Here is an 18915-nt window from a genome sequence, read left to right as displayed (position 1 = left end):
CGCCACGTGTTCCTTGGAAACGAGCGTGCCTGCCCCTCCCGTCTCCTGAGCGGGGCATGAACTCGAATTGATGGCGCTCATTGAGGTCAGAGCTTTGGGCTCCGGATCCAGGCAGCAGAGGCCTCCTTACTCACGGACGTGCCCCTCTCCGTCGGCTAGACGCCTTCCCAGAAGAGGGATGAAAAGCAAGAGAGATGGAAAGGAACATTTGTGGAGGACCTGCTGAGGGCTCCCCACCCACTGCCTCATGAGGAGGGCACATCTTTCCAGGTAGAGCTGGTCCAGCCTCACGTGGGAGATCCTGGCTGCTTGCTTGTCCCTGGCAATCGATTCTGGAAAATTCCTGCCTTGGTGCTGATAACACACAAATCAATTTCCTGCAGTCCCAGACCCGCAGGGTCAGGTCTCTGGATCTCTCGTGATCTTGTCCTTTCCCTCTACACCGGAAGCCCCATCAGCCAAGGTCTTGGGTCTGAGAGCGCTTGGCCCCCAAACAGTTCTTTGCTGGGCCAGGGGGCGCTGACGGCTTTCTCGGCCTTGGTTAGGAAATGCAGATGTGCCCACGGATGGAGTCAGGGTGCAGGGGCGGGAGCAGCTCTGGGAAGGTCTTGGGGCTGCCTTCTTTCTTTCCCTTCCCTGGCCTCCTGGCTGATCCAGAAGCTTCTCTAGTGGACGTGGAAGCAGGAAGTAAGTACACAGCCACCGCCTTGCTCCGGGGCTTCCACTCGCCTGTTCCAGGAGGCTTAATCACCAGGTTAGCAGGACGAAGAAGGCCTTGTGCCAAGAAAAGAGGATCAGCACTCACCAGCCTCCCAGGAGCGCCCCCGACGGCCACGGGGAAGCCACATAAAATCTACTCTGGAAACACAACTTCGGAAGCAACTGGAGGAGGCAAGCCTTCCTAAATTGTGGGGAATCACCCCAGTTAGAATAATGGCGGGTTGTTGGCACATGTTCTGACACGGACGGCCTCGTCCCATTCCCGTCCTGAAGTGTGACTTTCAAACGCCAGAGAGGAAAACGGCCAAGGCGGGTGTGCTGGGCCCTGGGAGTCTGAAGCTCAGGTGATGAGTCTTGGGCAGGGCCACGGCCTCTCTGGGTCCCCGTGGCTCCTCACATGATGGGGGCAACACAGGGTCCCGGATGCCGGCTGGGTCAGGTTCTGAGCCGCACAGTCCGGGTCTGGGGACAGGGCGATGGAGGGCGTGTCCCCCCGCAGTCCACACTCCCTCTGTCCCGTCCGGTGACAGGCAGCCTGGAAATCCCCAGGAAACATGTTCTCTCTTGGCGGACCCTCCAGCGTCTCCGGCCGAGCCGTGAGCGGGAAGAGAAGATTCCTCGGGTGGAGGGCAGGGCCCCTCGCGCTCCCCGGGTCCCGCGCCCTCCACGCCGCTGCTTGCTTTCTTTCTGTCCCTCCCGACGGCTCCAGCGGCTGCCGTTCCATTTGAGAAACTTGCCAAGGGCTCTGCCGTGGCCTCGGGGAGTTCCAGGCCCGGCTGCAGCTCTGCCGGGAGGGGGTAAACACCGGGCGGCAGGGCTGGGAGTCCTCCCGTCCGAACGGCGGACCCTCCACTCTCCCGCCCCAACCCTTGCCACGAGGACCGCCCTTGAGTGTCCCTGTGTCCAGGACGGGCCGGGGCTTGTGCTTCTCCTGAGCGTGGGCTGGGGTCCTGCTTGTAACGAAGTCAGTGTGGAGTGAGTCACCGCTGGTGAGGGAGCCTGGCGGACTGCCCCGCACCCGCTCGCTGGGGGCCTCTGGGGCCCTCTTTCCACGGGTAGCTCTGGAACATCCATTTCAGAGTCTGGGGGCGGAACAGTTCTCTGTTTTGCTTCCCTGTACTTTATGGCAGAAATACAAACACGAGAGAGATAAATGTGGGGATTCGGCAAAGTCTTTGATCCCACCCTCCGTCTGTCTCTTTGCACGCGTGCGTACGTGTATCCGGTGTGCGTGCTGGAGTTTGTGTGTGTCCTTATCTGTGTCTGTCTCCAGGGCCCTTTGGGATGAGACGGGCTTCCCCGGTCTGTTCATGTTCTTCCTCCAGGGTTCACGCCTGTGGAAGGCGGTTTATGGAGGTGGTCGGGATGAGGCAAGGCTAACTCTGCCGGCCGCTGGGCATGCGTTCAGCGGCAGACAGGGCCCAGCCCGCTGTGCCAGGGGCCCTCTCTTTAAAGGTCCCTTGTGGCTACCGGGGCTCTGCAGGGGGAGGCCAGCCGTGCCCTGTCCAGGGGCACGCGGCCTGGGGTGGAACACATGAAAGGAGGCTCCACGTTGGACCATCCTGTCCGGTTGGACCTGAGTCCGTGGACGCGTGGAGGGTCGTGGCCTTGGTGACCTGGTCTGGTGTGCAGGTGGGCAGTGGTGGGGCATGGATCGAGGCGACAGGGCTGACACTTCAGGGTGGACAGCCCAGTGGCAGTGTCCGGATCTCCTGGGGGGACGTTCCTAGAAGCATTATGCTCTGGCCCTCAGGAGACAGCACTGGAGGTCACAGTTCTCTGGCCACACGGTGGGAGCTGCCTGCGTGCCCTGTGCGTCCTCGTGGTGGGGAAGCCAGCGGCGACCAGACCTGCGGTCAGGGGAAGGAAGGGGCTGCGTGGCAGTGTGGAGCCGGGCAGGGGAGCGTCCAGGAGTCCCGCTCGGGAAAGCTCCTGGAGCCACGGCTGCTCTTCTGGGAGGGCAAGGGGCTGCTGCGCCCGCCGCGGGACCTCTGCACGCCCTCCCTCCGCTCCGCACCCCTGCCCAAACGGGAGGTGCCGGCCAAGCGACTCATGTCCCATTTGATGGGGAGCCTGTTCAGACACGATTGCTTTTCTAATTCTGGCTAAATCGACCTTGGTTCTGTCCAACTCCCTGCACAGATCGAGCTTGTTGCTTCCCATTTTGTGTGATTTCATCTCGTCGGGCCCCCTCCCCTCAGCCCATCTGATCCTGCTTCTCCTGCTTGTGCCGGAGCTGCCTGGGAGCCTCCTGCCGCCTCTGAGCCCCATGGCCAGGCACCCGGACTCCAGCAGGGCGGGCGGCTGCAGATTATTCCCGAGGAGGGACGGTGTCCATAGCAACCCTCCGGCTTCCACTCTACGGAGACAAGGGGGCAAAGGAGGGAGGTGAGCCAGATGCCTGCCCTTCTGCATTATTCATGTCAAAGCGCTGGGCACAGAGGCCTGGCTGCAGCTGGGGGCCTGGGCGGAGGAGGTTGGCGTGGGGGTGGGGGTGGGTTTGCCGTGAGCCGAGCTGCCCGCCATTCTACGGCAGGTGACGGGAGAGAGGGTCCTGAGGGTCCTGGAGGGGGCCACCTCCCAGCGCGGGGAGGCCTTCTCTGCTGGGAGGGTGGGCCTTGAGGCACCTCTGTGGGCCCTCACCCTTTCATTCCAGGGCGTCATCCTGCCCCACCCGGGGTGGCAGCAGGGGTGATCTCTTCTTCGCCGATGGAAAACCTCAAGGCCCTGCCAGATAGGAGCCCCCTTGACAATGTTCACCAGGTGAATCCTGGCACCGGGCGAGTCGCCGGGCCCCCACGGAAGGAGGCAGAAAGTGAGGGCCCTGCAGGTCGTGTCTGGGATCTGGGTGCACGGCCCCAGGTGCCTGCAGAGCAGGGCCATGTGCACCTGCCACCAGCAGAGGGCGCCACACTCCTCCAAACCTGCCCGAGCGGCGGTGCCCCAGGTGGGGAGCATCAGCCCGCGGGGCGCCTTCACTCAGAGCCAGAGCTGGGCTGCGAGCCCCCAGGCCCCTCCTGCTTTAGCTGCCCCGGCCGAATGCAGCCTGGGGCCCAGAGCGCCGGCCGGCTCGGAGGGCTCAGGCCTCACCTGACTTCTCAGGAGTGGGGGTCAGCAGGGCCTGCAGCATGCTCGCGGCCCCCCTCCCTGCCAGGGGCCGGGAGCTGCCTCGGTTCTGGGCCCTCCCACCTGAGCACCTCTGGGTTTGTGAGACCGTTAGAGGTAATTTTTCTCGCTGGGCCTTTGGGACTGGGGCCGGGAACATGCTCTGTGCCAAGCACAGGGGATTCAGCTGCGAACAGAACAGACAAAACTCCTGCCCCCGTGAGGCTGGGTCTCTGGGTGGAAGGAGCCGTCACCTACACTGCAGGCTGGGCTGGCCGTGGACGCGCCCCGCTGAGCCCAGGTGGGCTGGCGACCGGCTCTCTCCGCCGACCCAGTCCTGAGCATGCCAGCCTTTGCACCTGCCCAGGCTCCAGGGAGGAGGCTCGGACCCTGTGCCCTGGCGAGGCAGGGGCCAGCGTGGGCCTTCCCTCAACCGCCAGAGGCCAGCAAGGTCCTTGCCCTGGCCCAGTTCCCATGGGCACCACATTCTAGTTTGCAAAGTATGTGCACCTCTACCAGCTCGTCGGAGGCCAGGCAGAACATTGTGGTGACAAGTGCTGGCTGTGCCCACTTCCCATGCTTTCTTTCTGGACATCAGCAACTTTCATTTGACCCTTGACCCCTCAAGTAAATAAACGTGGCATCCGGCCTGACTCATCTGGCCAAAACAACAAGTTTCCACACCAAAGCTGTGGAGGAGGGGTCGGGAGAAGCCCTGAAAAGTGTATCTCGATTTTCACATACCACTTGCTGGGGGAGGCGTGGACAGGCCCGGGTCTACGGGCTCAGAGTGGTGCACCTGCTCGTGGGTCATCGGCAGGAACCAGAGGGGTCGGGCTCCCAGCCCAAGGCTGTACCTGGCGGCTCCCCTCCATCCTCAGGCCGCACCCAGTGCAGGAGCAGGCTCGCCAGTTTCTGCCAGACAGGCACCCGCCGGGCTGCTCTGGAAGCTTCCCCGCCTCTGTCGGAGGGAGTTTCGTGGAGAACCTGGCCCGGAAGCCGAGCAGGACACGTATTTTCTGTGGCGGGGAAGAGGCCCAGCGGCGGTGGCTGCCTGGGTCAGGTGACCTGTGAGTGGGCAGACCTTCTGGCTTCGGGCTGGGCATCCTGCGTCCTCTGAGGAGAAGAGCGAGCCAGCTGCCTTCTCAGAAGCTGTAGAACAGGGATGCTGACCCGACCCCACTGGCTGGCTGAAACCACCCACCACAGAGCAGACCCTCCGCAGATGCGCCAGGACACGTGGGCTGTGAGGCCCTCCTGCCACTATAGTCAGATCCAGGCGAGGGTTCAGTTTTCCTTCAGCAAAGCAGGATGCTGGAGGGGACAGTGTGATGCTGAGAGGCCTCAGCTCCCACAGGAGGCTGCACGTTGCTCGCTCGGTCACGGCCTGGGCTTTAGTGGGGAGAGGCCTTCCCCAGGGTCTGGTCATTCGGGGGCTCAGACAGAAGAAGCACTGGCCTTTGCTGACAGTCGGAGAGGGGCGAGCCGCGTGTCCGGGGCCAGAGGGCCCTGAGCTCTTGCTGTCCCTGCTTCAGTGCACAGTTTGGTTGCGAGACACACTGCTGTGCGTGTGTGTGCGCGCACATTCTGATTTGTACCATAAGCTTCTGTCACCAAGGGGCTCGCGGTGTGAATTAAAACACAGAGAGAAAAGACATGAACACAGACAACTCTAATACAAGGCGAGAGGTGAGAAGCATCCCCAGAAAGATCCAGCGGAAGTGCGAAGGAAACTCAGGAGAGGGGGTGATGTCACACTGGGGATGGAGCAGAGGGGGGCAGGTCTGGGGAGGCTTGGAGTGCTCTCCTTAAATTCCAGTAGGACTGTGTACGGGACTTGGGGAATGATGTTCCTGGCAGCACGACGGGGAAAGAGCGCAAGCCTGGGGTCAGCGGGATTCGTGTTCAAATCCACGACTAACTGGTGACCCAGACGAGTCACTTAAACCTTTCTAAGCTTTAGTTTACAGGGGTGAGCGTGTAATGCATGGAGCAATAGGACCTTCTCGGTCTGCCTTTCAGGGCTCCCGGGAGGTGGAGATGAATATCTTTGTGAACGTGCTGGGCAAACACTGGAATTGCTTTTATTAGCAAAGCATTAATGGGGCACCTGGGTGGCTCAGTTGGTTGGGCATCTGACTCTTGGTTTTGGCTCGGGTTGTGATCTCAGGGTCGTGAGGTCAAGCCCCATGTTGGGCACCGTGCTCAGTGAGGAGTCTGCTTGGGAGTCTCTCCCTCTGCCCCTCCCTGTGTTTCCTCTCTCTTTCTCCCTGAAATAAATGAATAAATAAAAAAAGCATTAATTGATCTAGTGACAAAGCTCCTAGGTAAGAACATAGTAATGACTGAACCTGGATGGGCTAATGAGCTGTTCAGTCCAGAGCAGTCTCTGCCCCAACTTTCCAGGGTTTGAGGGAGGGCATGGTTGATTTTATGATATTGTCTATCCCTGGAAGGTTAAGAATATCCCTTAAATACACAGGCTTTTCTAAAAACCCACTATTATCTATCACTATATTTAAATCTATCCATCTACCCACCCATCTATCCATCCATCCACCCACCTATCCACCCATCCACTTGTCCATCACCCATCCATCTGTTCATCTATCCATCCATCCACTTATCCACCCATCCATCCCTCCATCATCCATCCACCTACTCATCCATCCACCCACTCACCCACCTACCTCCCCATCCACCTATCCACTCACCCATCCACTTATCCATCCATCCACAAACACATCCACCCATCCATCCACCCATCTACCCATATATCATCTATCCATTGACCCACCTATCCATCCATCCATCATCCATCCATCCATACATCCACCCATCCATTCATCCATCCATCCATCCATCCACCCACCTATCTACCCAACCACTCCTCCTTCATCCATCCATCCATCCACTCACCCACCCACCCATCCACCCATCCATCCATCCACCCACTCACCTATCCACACATCCATCATCCATCATCCACCCACCACCCACCTATCCATCCATCCATCCATTATCCATCCACCCATCCACTCTTCCACACAACCAGCCATCCAATAAACACCTTTAATGAGTATATCCATGGCCAGGCACCTTGCTTAGTTCTGGAGATACAGAAAAAAATTAGACCCCTTCTCTGTGCTCGTTGAGTTCACAGTATACTGGCAAAGACAGCCATATAAACCACAAATCATCATTTTTCTTAAACTTATTTTCAGTCAGTTCTACCTTTTGGGAGTAACAATTTCCACAGATCACAGACTATGGGATTTTAAGGTTAATGATCTTAGGCATTATCTCTTCTGTTTCATTCATTTTACTGATGGGGAAACTGTGGTCATTATTTGTTGTGGAAAATACTACAACTTCCTTTTATTTGCCTCCAAATGACCTCTTCTGGGTTTCAATCTCAGTTTAGTTCAATTAATCTTTATTAAGCATCTATTATGGGCAAGAGCTGCAGATACAGTGCTGGAGAAGACCTCATTCCTGTCCTCAAGAAGGTCACCGTCGAGGGGGGAAAGGATACCCAAAGAGATAACAGATATACCGCTTGATAAAGACAGGGACAGAGGTGAGCACAGGGTGTGAAAATACGTATGAAGGGCCCCTAATCTGGATTTGAGGAGCTCAGGAGAGGCTTCCTAGGAGGAGGACCTGTGAGTCATCTCTTTGAGGGCAAAGAAGATTGTGTTAGATGAAGATGCAGGGAAGGGTATGCCAGGCAGAAGGAAGCATAGCTTGCTGGAGGACCTAGAAGAAGATGGTGTTGGGTGTAAGGAGGGAGGCGGTGAGGGCTGAGTGGAGAGGACGGTGGGGATAAGTGGCAGCAGGCTGATGTGCTGCTGGAGGCCAAAGGCCATCTCTTCCTCCCTGGGTTTGATGAGCATATCCTCGCTCACATTCCCTGTGCTCCCTGAGCTTCGAAGCCCCACCACGCTCCCTTGCCTTCAGCTTCATACAGGCACACCTCCATTTATTACTCATTGCTTTATTGCGCTTTACAGATACTGCCTTTTTTTTTTTTTTTTTAATAAATGGAAGGTTTGTGGCAAGCCTGCATCGAGCAAGTCTATCAGTGCCATTTTTCCAACAGTATTTGCTCACTCTGTCTTTGTGTCATATTTTGGTAATTTTTGCAATATTTCAAACTTTTTCATTATCCTATTTGTTATGATCTGTGATCAGTGAATATGACTTGCTGAAAGCTCAGATGATGGTTAGCATTTTTTAGCCATAAAGTATTTTTTTTAAAGATTTTATGTAATCTCTACCCCCAACGTGGGGCTTGAATTTACAACCCCAAGATCAAGAGTTGCATGCTCCTCTGACTGAGCCAGCCAGGTGCCCCGCAATAAGGTGTGTTTTAATTAAGGTAAACATATTGGTTTTTTTAGACATCATGCAATTGCACACTTAACAGACTACACTATAGGGCAAACATAACTTTTATGCGCACTGGGAAACCAAAAAACTTATTTGACTTGCTTTATTCCGATACCGGCTTATTGCAGTGGTCTGGGACCGAGACCACGGCGTCTCTGAGGTGAGCCTGTAGACCAGGCCTAAGGTGTTTGAAGGAAGAGCCCATCCTTCAAGGTGTGGCTCAATACCCACCACTTCCATGAAACCTCTGTTGATTACCTTCTGCCTTCAATGAACTCTATTGCCTGGACCACACTTTGGGATCTCTGTTGTGGTTCTTTATCATCCCATGTGAGTGTAGCTTGCCTCTATGGTGAGACCATAAGCTCCTGAGGGCTGACTATGTGAGTCATATGGTAAAGTTTAGTTTAATAAATATCAATAAGACTGAATCCTATTGATATGGATTTCAGGACAGATGGAAAGTACTGGGGGTTGGACAGACCTGGATTTGATTCCAGCTTTGCCGCTAGTTACCATTTAGTAACTGTAGGTAAGTTTTCAAACTTGCCTAATGCCTCGGTTTGCTCATCTGTAAAATGGTTGATAGCTCCAACTCGAGGGCTGTTCTGAAGACATGGTTATAGCTGGGGGCTAGGGGAGTTGCTGGGGCTTCCCAACAAGGAGGGTTTGGACATGCAGCGGTGGAGGGACGAGAAGAGCAGGCCAGGATGGAAGACCTGATGTGGTCAGGCCCTGGGGCTGAGCAGCTCCCAGTGTGGTCTGGTGGGATGGCCCACTCATACTGACCTGCATCAAGTCCTCCTCCAAACCCCGTGAGACAGGGACTCTCAGTTTATAGAGTGGGAAGCTGAAGATTAGAAGGGAGTCATCCTGCCTGTGGTCACGTGGCTATGGTGTGGCAGAGGGGGCCCCAGCCTGGGCAGAGGGCGCAGGCCCCACAGCGAGCGGCTCAGAGAGCAGGCTCAGGCTCTGCTCTCCCCACTCCAACAGGGTGGCCACGGGGAGGGCGTGAGCTGCTTCGGTGTCCTAGCCGTCGAGCTCCAGCCCATTTCCAGATGAGTCTGCAGTCCAGCTTCAGCTCTGACCCAGTTTGGCCCTCCCTCCCCATCCAGGCTGTTTCTCACCCCCACCTGTGACAGAGGGCACACTCAGTCCCTGCTTGGATCCAGGTGGCACAGCCCGGAGAGCCAGCGGCAGGAGGCTGGCCCAGAAAGGTCAGCTGAGGCAGGTCACAGCAGTGGGGTGGGCACAGAAATGCCCAGGCCTAGAGTCTGTCCCTGGAAATTGATTTTTTTCACAGCCCAGATGCTGTATCTGGCACTGAGAACCAATACCAACAGCACATTCTGTTACTAACAACATAGTAATGATAATTTATTAGGAAATCATTAAGCCTAAGTATGTGATTCAGAGCCTTGAACCAAACAGGTGCTCTGTTTGGGCATGGGGGAAGGGAAAGCAAGAAGACAGAGGGGAAGGGGAAGGAGGGCAGGGCATGCTGGAGAGTGGGTGGGCTCTGGAGGGCCTGCATGGCCACGGGACAACACGGGAGCCCGAAAGCTTGTGCTTTGTAGGGGCAGTGGGGTGCAGGGGATGACCACGTCGCTGGCAATAATAACAACAATCAGGATTGCTGTGTGTAAGTGTAATTGCTCAGGTTTCTGGGGTTGTGGCTTAGATTACAAGTAATATTTAGTTCTTAATCCTCAGGGCCAATAGGGGACTGGAGAGGTGAGCCTGGCATGCATAGGGTCCTCTGGGCCCATTTGTGGGACCCCTGCCCACTTGCTGCTCACCATTCAAGAGAGCTGCTTTAGAGACCCCCTGTGTGTGTGTGCCCACAGGTGCCCGTGGGCCGGTGCGTGACACCTAAGCACACGTGTGCCCCCGTGTGGTGTATCCCTGTGTGTGGAGGGCTCTCCTGTTCTGTCCCCTTCCTATTCAGGGAAGCAGCTGGACAGAGGAAATCATTCCTCCTCTTAAAACCCCAGGTGTGCCTGGCGAATCCCGCAACGACCCCTTCCTCCCTGATCCCCAAGTCTGCTGCGGTTGGAAGTGGAAATGCATTCAGCTCAGGTCCTGCGTCTTCGGAGCTCCCTTCGCACACAGTGGGAGCTTAATAAATACTTGATGATGGCCCCGAGCCCGGAAGCCACGGCTGTTCCGAACCCTGACTCCCAGAGCGCGCCGGGCGGAGCAGGTGGGTGGGTGACCCCCAGCCAGACCCTCTGCTGACTCCGCGTCCCGCAGGGGCCGCCCCGCTGGGAAGGCGGTTCTTCGTCACCATCTTTGGAGCAATATTCCCGGGGCTGAGCGTCACGGCGGGAAGGCATCCCGGGAGAGGGTGTAGGAGCCGGGGGTCCCACCCGCCTGGGCTCAAACCCTAGCGCCCTCAATTACCAGCCGGGCACAGCTGCCAAGGGACTTATCTGGGCCTGTGGGATTTTCTTCCTGGGAAAGGAGAATGATGACATCACGGCTGGGAATGACAAAGGGGCGCCCTGCACACACTGCGGCGCTCATCAGTCGGTGCGCTCACGCACCTGGGGTCAGGACGGGGACCCTGAAGTAGCTGCTCGACGTCTCTGAGCATCAGTGCGTGCGCCGGGAACACGGGGCCCGCCTCCCCGGCGCGCGGAGGTCTACCTGAGGAAGACCCCGGCCATGAGTGACCGTGACTCTTGCCGCGGCCCGCCCCCGCGTCAGGGTGCGCGGCTCCCCCCCGGCAGGCCCCGCTCCGCCCCCCTCGGCGCCCCGCGTGCGCGCACGTCCCTGTCGCCGTGGCTCGCGGACGCCCGCTGCACCTGTCGCAGGAGGGAGGGCGGCCCCGCGTGGGAGACTACAGCTCCCAGCGCGCGCTGCGGGGCCTGCGCCCTCTGCCCTCGCGGCGCGGCGGGGTGGGGGCCGCGGGCGGCTGGCCCCGCCCCCGGGGAGGAGCCTGCGCGGGGGCGGAGCCTGGGGGCGGGGGCGACCTGAGCCGAGCCAATGAGGGCCGCGGCCACTAAGTGGGCTTGGCTTGCCGTGTAGCGCCGGCCGCAGGAGGGGAGCAAAGCTGTTGAGCCGCGAGGAGTGAGGCTGAGCCTGGCCGTGCGCGCTCCCAGAGGGCCAGCTCCTGAGCCGGAGTTCCTTCTCCGCGGCTTCTGGCTCCGGGCCCCTCCTGCCCAGGGCAATGCATCCTTGAGTGGCGGCGTCTGGACCCCAGGCAGCCCCAGAGGACCGAAGCCAAGGAAAGAAGGCTGGGGCCAAGACACGCGCTGGGGGCTTGGATGCCTGGCTTTCTCTGAGGACATCTTTGGAGCGAGGGTGGCTTTGGGGTGGGGGGCTGTGCTGCAGGGAATCCAGCCAGGCCCCAAGATGGACACTTCTGGGCACTTCCATGACTCGGGGGTGGGGGACCTGGATGAAGAGCCCAAGTGTCCCTGTCCATCCTCCGGGGACGAGCCCCAGCCGGCGGCGGCCCCCCAGCAGCCCCCGGGACCCCTGGTGCCGCCTCAGCCCGCACAGCTCCAGCCGCCGCCGCCGCCGCCGCCGCATCCCTTGTCTCTGCTCGCCCAACTCCAGGGCCAGCCTGTCCAGCCGGGCCTGCTGCACTCCTCTCCCACGACGCTCAGGGGCCTCCCTTCGGCCAACTCCACCGCCGTCCTCCACCCTTCCTCCAGGCAGGGCAGCCAGCTCAATCTCAATGACCACTTGCTTGGCCACTCTCCAAGCTCCGCAGCCACAAGTGGGCCTGGCGGAGGCGGCCGGCACCGGCGGGACAGCAACCCGTTCACGGAGATCGCCATGAGCTCCTGCAAGTACAGTGGTGGGGTCATGAAGCCCCTCAGCCGGCTCAGCGCCTCCCGGAGGAACCTCATCGAGGCCGAGCCCGAAGGCCAGCCCCTCCAGCTCTTCAGCCCCAGCAACCCCCCAGAGATCATCATCTCCTCCCGGGAGGACAACCATGCCCACCAGACCCTGCTCCACCACCCCAACGCCACCCACAACCACCAGCATGCCAGCACCACTCCCAGCAGCACCACCTTCCCCAAAGCCAACAAGCGGAAAAACCAGAACATTGGCTATAAGCTGGGACACAGGAGGGCCCTGTTTGAAAAGAGGAAGCGGCTCAGTGACTATGCTCTGATTTTTGGGATGTTTGGAATTGTTGTTATGGTGATAGAGACCGAGCTCTCTTGGGGTTTGTACTCAAAGGTAGGGGCTGCGGTTTCTCTTTATACCTTGAACAAAAGGAATATGTAGGTAGCAACAGAGAGAGAGGAGAGAGAGAGAGAGATTGATGGAGGGGAGAGGCGGTGGTTGGAGAGGCGTTTGCTCAATTATATGGAGCACTCTAACTTCCCATGGTTTTCTTTCTGAACCCCGGGAGAATTCATTGCTTGCTTTCTTGGGGGGCGGGGGCGTCCCCGTACACTGTATGTTGCAATGCTGTGTTTGGGAGGAGGAACGGTTCCCTTCCGAGACAGCGTTTTCCTCCTGGTTCACTCGCACCAAAGCGGAGCCCAGCGGCTTAACGCACCAATTAATTACACTCTGCCTTGATTTGCCTGCCAGTTCCTGCGACTTGCCTCCTCTGCTCCCCGCCCTGCTCCACTCCATCTTCCCGAGGATGGAAGAGAAATAAATGTCTGGGTGGGGGGTGGGGACGCCATCCTATCCCTTCTCCCTCTGGCTTCTCCCTCTCTTCCCAAGTTTCTGTTTTCCTCCTCGTCCCTGACAGACTTCGGGCAAAATAGCAGAGCACCGGTGACCCGAGTCCCTTGGGGGCGCGGGTGAAAACGGGCGGAGGGACCCCGCGGTCCTTTCCCTCAGGAAGGAGCGCTCAGCATAAAGCTGCCGTCTGTAAACAGCCGCTGACAAAACCGGCTACAGGTGTCCCCAGCAGAGCAGGTGGGCGCCGCCTTGGCCTTAGCCCCCGGGAGCGGGGAGCGAGCGCCTCTCCTTCAGATGGGATGATAGGGCTTCCCCGCCGGCCGAGAGCCCGCACCCGGGGCCCGCCTCTCGGGATCAGTGAGGTGCAGTGCGTGCACACCCGGCCGGGGCTGGCGGCTTGGCTTCAGCCTCGGCTTGGAAATCGCGGCCTCCAGGGGCGTGGGGATGGAGGCAGGTGGGTTTCCGCCAGTGCTCTGCCTGCTGGGGGCCCTCGCGCTGCGGGCCGGAGGGCTGCAGGCCCCGGGCACTCAGTGTACAAGTGGATTTCTTCCCCCTACCCCCCTCACCCCCAATTGGTTGTGGGGGGAGGGTGTGTGTGAGTGCGTGTGTGCGTGCTTGCTTGTCCCTTGGATTTCTCTTATTTGTCATTTTGGGCAGGGGGTGGCTGGGAGGGGTTCAGCTGTTGCAGGTTTCAAATAGAGCTTGTTTCAGGCTAGGCACAGCTGCTGTGGGACTGCCACATTCCTTGCTGAAATGCAGCCGCAAAAACCTAGGAGGTGCTGATCGGATTTCCCTCATTCCCAGCCTCCCTCTCCCGCAGGCACGGGCAGACCTGTCAGCCACCTGAGCAGCCAGCCCCAAGACTTCCTTGCACGCGGAGGGCCCCCCAGGGACCTGCTGCTCAGAGGGGGCGGCCCCAGCAGAGGGCAGCCCCTGGAAGCTGCCTGCATCAGAATAGTGCCAGGATTTGAGCCCCTCAGAGGGCAGAAGTGAGCAGGGTTTCCCCGGGAATAGCAGCTCACTTAGTCATCCCTGGAGCGAGCCTCTGAGCCTGCTGCGGCTCTCTCGGGGCCGCCACCCTCGGCGCGGCCCTGGCTCCCCCCAGCCCCCCGTGGGGACCAGGAGCCCTCGCCGGGGGAGACTGATGAAGGCCCAGGTGCTCAGGGGTGAGGGCAAGGGGCAAGACCAGCACCCCAGCGCCCCCCGTGGTCAGAGCTCTTAAGGGAATGGCTCCTTCTGGGGATGCTCCCGGCATGGGGCACCTTGGTCTTAGTGCCATGGGAGCGTTGCTGCTGGCAGGAAAGGATCTGGGGCAGGTGCCACCCTGAAGGAGTATTCAGGGAAAGGGCCTTACCCGGAGCCAGGGAAAACAGACTCGGGTGTGAAGGAAGGGGAGGCAGGTCCACTGCGCTGGGCCTCAGCCGGTTCTAAGCTGCTGACCCTCATGGCAGTGTGAGGGGCCCTGAGCAGCAAGGTCCTGCTTGCCCCAGCTGGTGAGGTGGCCACCTGTGTGCCCCCGGGGCCAGTGTGGGTGGTGGTCAGCAGGGCTCATGGTAACCTGCTCCCCAGCCTCTCCATCTGCCCCTCTGTGCATTGAGTCATTCTGGGACAAGCAATTTTGGGGTGTCTCCTGGGTCAGGCCCTGTGGACCCAGGATGGGTAAGGCAGCTATCCCTCGCCGGCCCCGGTCACAAACAGGATCATTGTAAAGAATCAGAGTGAAGTTTGAATCCCAGCCCTGCCGCTTCCAGAGCTGTGATCTTGGACCAGCTGTGTGTCTTCTGCGAGCCCATCTCCCCAGCTGTCAACGGGGAGGGCGAATCTGATAAGTGTGAGGCTCCAACACGGGGCCTACTGTCACTGTTATTAATAGTGGTGATGAGAGCAGAGGCGTCTTTTCCCCCCAACTCTGGCTCCAGAATCAGCTGGGCCCTCGGCAGGTCGGAGCTAACGCTTGTCAATGGCGTGAGAAGTTGCGTCCTGTCGGGGAGAAGTTCTGAGAAGGGGCTGGGTCTTCTGCCTGGAAACGGCCTCTACTCATGGCTCTGTTTTAGGGGAGGGTACATCTGTCCCCAGCCTGTCTGTCACGGGCTCTACCGTGGCGAGAGCGTTTGGGCTAGGAGCGAGGGCGGCGTGGCCGTCCGGCAGGCCCTGAGCCGGGCCGGGCCGGGCAGCAGTGTCTTTAGCTGGAGAACTCCGTGTGTCTGGTTGGCTTTGCTGACCAGTGTGGAGGTCGCCCGGGCCGACTGGGGAGCTCTGCACTGAGGGTGGCCCTTCCCACTCAGAGGCCCTTGGGAGGGGGCCACACGTCCTCCCCAAGCGATGGGAGGCCGCGAGCCTGCGCCGGAGCTGCCGCTTTCCGGGAGCTGTTTCCTTCCTCGGGGCTGCGGACTCCCATCTGTGTCTCTGGCTGATGTCTGTTGCTGGGGAGGAATTTGCCACGTGGGCCTGGCTCCCTTGAGAAGGAACGTGGCCTGCCCTGAGCTTATTCAGAGTTAATGCAGAAGGGGGCCCGGGCGAGGAGATAAGCGGTCCTCGGTCCCCTCCTCACGAGCCACAGGTGACGGCGGGGGAGGGAGATGGGCCGACGCCGGGCCCAGGAACAGGAGGGCCCGGGCCGGGAGGCCGACTGGCAGCGAGGGGCCAGAGATGGCCCTCGTGGACGCTGACGGGTGCAGGGCTGCCCCCCGAACTGGGCAGGGAGTCCAGGTTTAAGAAAAACAGGTGGATTTACCCCAAGGGCTTAGACACGGTGACAGGGCCAGGCCCAGGGATCCTGCTGGGAACTCTGAGGGACTTGGTCTCTGCCGCGTCCGCGCCAGTCAGGATTCAGGCGGCGCGTCTGCAGGGAGTCCTTCTGGGCGTTCGTGCCGTGGTCTTCCTGAGCTGGCTGGAGGCCTTGGACCGCCTGCTGGGCTCTGTCCACTGGGTGGAGGGAGAACCGGGGCCCGCCCCTCTCCTCCCCGAGCTGCGGACTCCCCAGCCCCAGCCTGCCACCTCGCTGTGGCTCGGCCGGCACCTCTGTCCAGCTGACAAGTCCTCGTGGGCCTGTTTCCCAGGGACCTGTGGGGTCAGGCCGTGGGGCCGCCGCAGTGTCCAGTGTCCATTTCCCGGCCTCCCACAGGGGAGGCCGGGAAATGCTGGTACGGCGAGGCCGCTCTCCGTGTCCCCTGTTAGTGCCCAACCTCCAGCTACCCCCGGGCTCACCATCCAGCTGGGTCTCACCTCCTGAGCAGAGCGGACCCCTGCCGTTCCGCAGCTTCCCCTGCAGTGGGGTGCTTCCCACCACCCCCCTGCCTGGCCCTGCTGCCAGGCTCACCCAGGCCGTGGGCGGGGGTCAGGGGATGGTGCTCCCCTGGCTGCCCTGCCTGACCCCCACGCCTGGCTCCCTCTGTTCCTTCACAACACCTTGAGGGAGGACCCCTGGAAAGGGCAGGCCCTTCTGCGTGCCCAGGGCAGCTTGGTCTCCTGGCCATTTAACCCTTCAAAGAAAATGGGGTCCCTTAGGGCCGACGTGTTGTGTGTCTTTGCTGACCTCACAGAGGTCCAGGAGTCCACCCTCAGCCTCCAGCCTGAACGACTGAGTAGGTTAGCGGGTCCCAGGTCTCTGAGCCCCTGCCTTCCCTGGCCATGGAGGGCTTGTGTGCAGAAGGGCAGGGCAGCGGGCGGGCTTGGCTGGGAGAACGGCCCGCACCTCCTGCCAGACCCGGGAGCCCCTCTGGGGTAGGTGGGCGGCTGTCAGGGGCATCCTGACCTTTGGGAGGAGATGCCTCTGTGGTCTCAGGAGTGTTGGCATCGCTGAATGGGACAGACCCCTCCAAGGACCCTCCCTGTGTGGCGGCCTGCAGGACAGGGTTGCAGGAGGTGGGAGGGTCTGAGCCCAGGCGTAGGTTTTACTCTGGGGTCATGCTGAGCGTCTTGGCCCAGGGAGGGCAAGAGCAGCTCTGTGGACATGCTCCCACCCAGGGTGGTGGCGACCCTATTTACAACGCTTGTGGCCAGCCCACAAATGAGTCAAACGTTTGTAACCGCAGCAGGGACAGCTCAGCAGTGCATGCCTGTCCCTGGCGCATCATCACGCTGTTTATAGCTGTCCGGGGCAGAATTCGGGGTGCTTGTGACACCCCTTCCTCCCGGCAGCGTCCCCTGCGGCGGGCACAGCGCTGTTGCTGGGCTTGCATCCGCTGCATGGGCTAACTGGGAAGCTGGGGGCCGCCTCGCATGGCCCTTCCCCAGCTTTCAGGGAGGGACACCGGCCAGTCCAGGGTCCAAAGATCTGCTCTGAAAAACAGAAGGTAAAGAAACATAAAATGAAAAGAAACTGGAGTCACCTCCATGGAGGGGCGGCGGCCTGGCTGGAGGGGCGGAATCCGCACAGAGTGCGGGTTTGTGGGGGCTATTCGTCCAGCACATTTTGGGGGGAGAATGTGTGTGACAGAGCGCGGCTGTGAGGGGCGACTCAATGCAACACCGCCTTACTCAGCTCAGTGGCTGCAGACCCGGTTTTCTTTTCTTTCAAAACCCAGAGGGAGAGAGAGAGAAACCAGAAAAGCAGCTATTCCTCTTTAAATAATGAGGGTGGGGGATTCTGAGACCACACTGTTCTCAGGAGCCGTGGGGAGGAAGTTCTGTGCCTTTTTTTCTGCTGAGCAAAGTCCAGAGGAGGCTGATGGGTTCTGAGGTGCCCCAGGCCCACCTCCCCTGCCCCCCAGGAGCTCTGCTGGGGTGGCGAGGCCGTGGGGCGAGGGCTGGTGGGGGCACTGCCTGTGAGCACCCAGGCGGCGTCGGGGGGGCCTCGGGCTCCCGAGAGTCCTGGCCGTGGGTGCGGTCACGGCCCCCTGTCCCCTTGCCGAGCGGACCCCAGCCAGGCTGCAGTGTGAGCTGGAGGGGGCCGTGCTGGGATGAGAACCTGGGCCTTTTCCCTTTTTCCCTCGTCTGCTGCTGGAGAAGCTGCTTGTCATTTGTGGAAGAGGCAGACCAGGGTTGATGGGCTGGAGCCCTGTGACGCCTCTGGATACTGGACTGGGAGGAACTTTACCAGGGGAGGCAGGAAGGTGGGAGACCTGTGTCCTGGGGGCGCCAGCGCGGGGCCCCAGGGCGGCCTGGGTCCAGGGTGAGATTGTGCACAGGCCCAGGGTCTGTGTGGAAGCCCAGGACTGCTCTGGGGCGATGCTGGCCAGGCTGGGATGGGGAAGGTGTGGGGCTTACGGACGAACAGGGGCCCACCCCACCAAGGCCCCCGCACATGGCGGAACTCCCGCCGTCCCTTGGGTGCCTCTCCCTCCCCAGCCCTGGCCGCCAGGCTTGGCATATACAGCACACACAGTGTTGCCACGCTTGCGTCCTCATGACCCACCGCGGCCCCGGGGTCACTACAACCAGCCACAGGTAGAAACCTGGGCTGCAGAGGGGTGTGTGGTCCACGTCCAGGGCCCCTCAGGAGAGATGGTTCTAGAGCTGGAGTCCAGGTCTCCAGCGCCTGCTTGTCTCCCTGTCCCCAACCCTGCTGTAGACCTCTGCGGGGGATTTGAGTGAGGGAACCTCTACAGGCTTCTTCATCCCTGCCTCTAGAATTTTCTTCTTCATCCCCAGTCCCAGTTTCCTCCTTCCCTGGCATGAGGCTCTGTTTGGCTCTGTTAGCGGCAGTAAGTGTTAAAGAAAGGCCCATCTGCTTCCCCTCTTGCTTCCAACTCACTGTGTGGCCATTGTCAGGGCCCTCGGCCTCTCTGGGCCTCTGTTTCTTTGACTCAAAAATGAGGGCAGGGTTCTCATGCCAACCCCACCCCGACCCCGTTCCAGCACTTTCTGGTCCGCTGCAAAGACCACAGGCCACAGTCCTCAAGCTCTGTCGTCGGGGGCCAGCGCTGCACCCAGGTGCACACATCCAGGCCGGCCTCAGCGTCCACTGGTGGCGTTGGGGGCGCTGAGGAAGGAGGCAGGCCTTCAGGGTACTGGGGAGGCTCCTTGTGGGCGGTGGCTGGTCCCCCAGGATTAACCAGGCAGAGCGGTGGGGAGGAGGCTGGAGCAGGTCCTGTTGTGAGG

The 18915-nt window shown here is 60.0% G+C and overlaps 1 protein-coding gene across 1 annotated transcript in view; it reads left to right on the top strand.

The window, feature by feature from the left end:
• Positions 1 to 11279: 11279 nt before the first annotated feature.
• The window catches only part of KCNN3 (potassium calcium-activated channel subfamily N member 3), a 129932-nt gene continuing 122296 nt past the window's right edge, over positions 11280 to 18915 (top strand). The window contains exon 1 of the mRNA XM_035009696.1: positions 11280 to 12414. Coding sequence (XP_034865587.1) covers positions 11575 to 12414 — 840 coding nt within the window. The 5' untranslated portion in view covers positions 11280 to 11574. The remainder of the gene's footprint in view (positions 12415 to 18915) is intronic.

Source organism: Mirounga leonina, unplaced genomic scaffold (genome assembly GCF_011800145.1).
Source record: "Mirounga leonina isolate KUSES-001 unplaced genomic scaffold, KU_Mleo_1.0 Mir_154, whole genome shotgun sequence".
In the NCBI taxonomy this organism is placed as follows: Eukaryota; Metazoa; Chordata; class Mammalia; order Carnivora; family Phocidae; genus Mirounga; species Mirounga leonina.
This window is presented reverse-complemented; position numbering and strand designations above follow the sequence as displayed.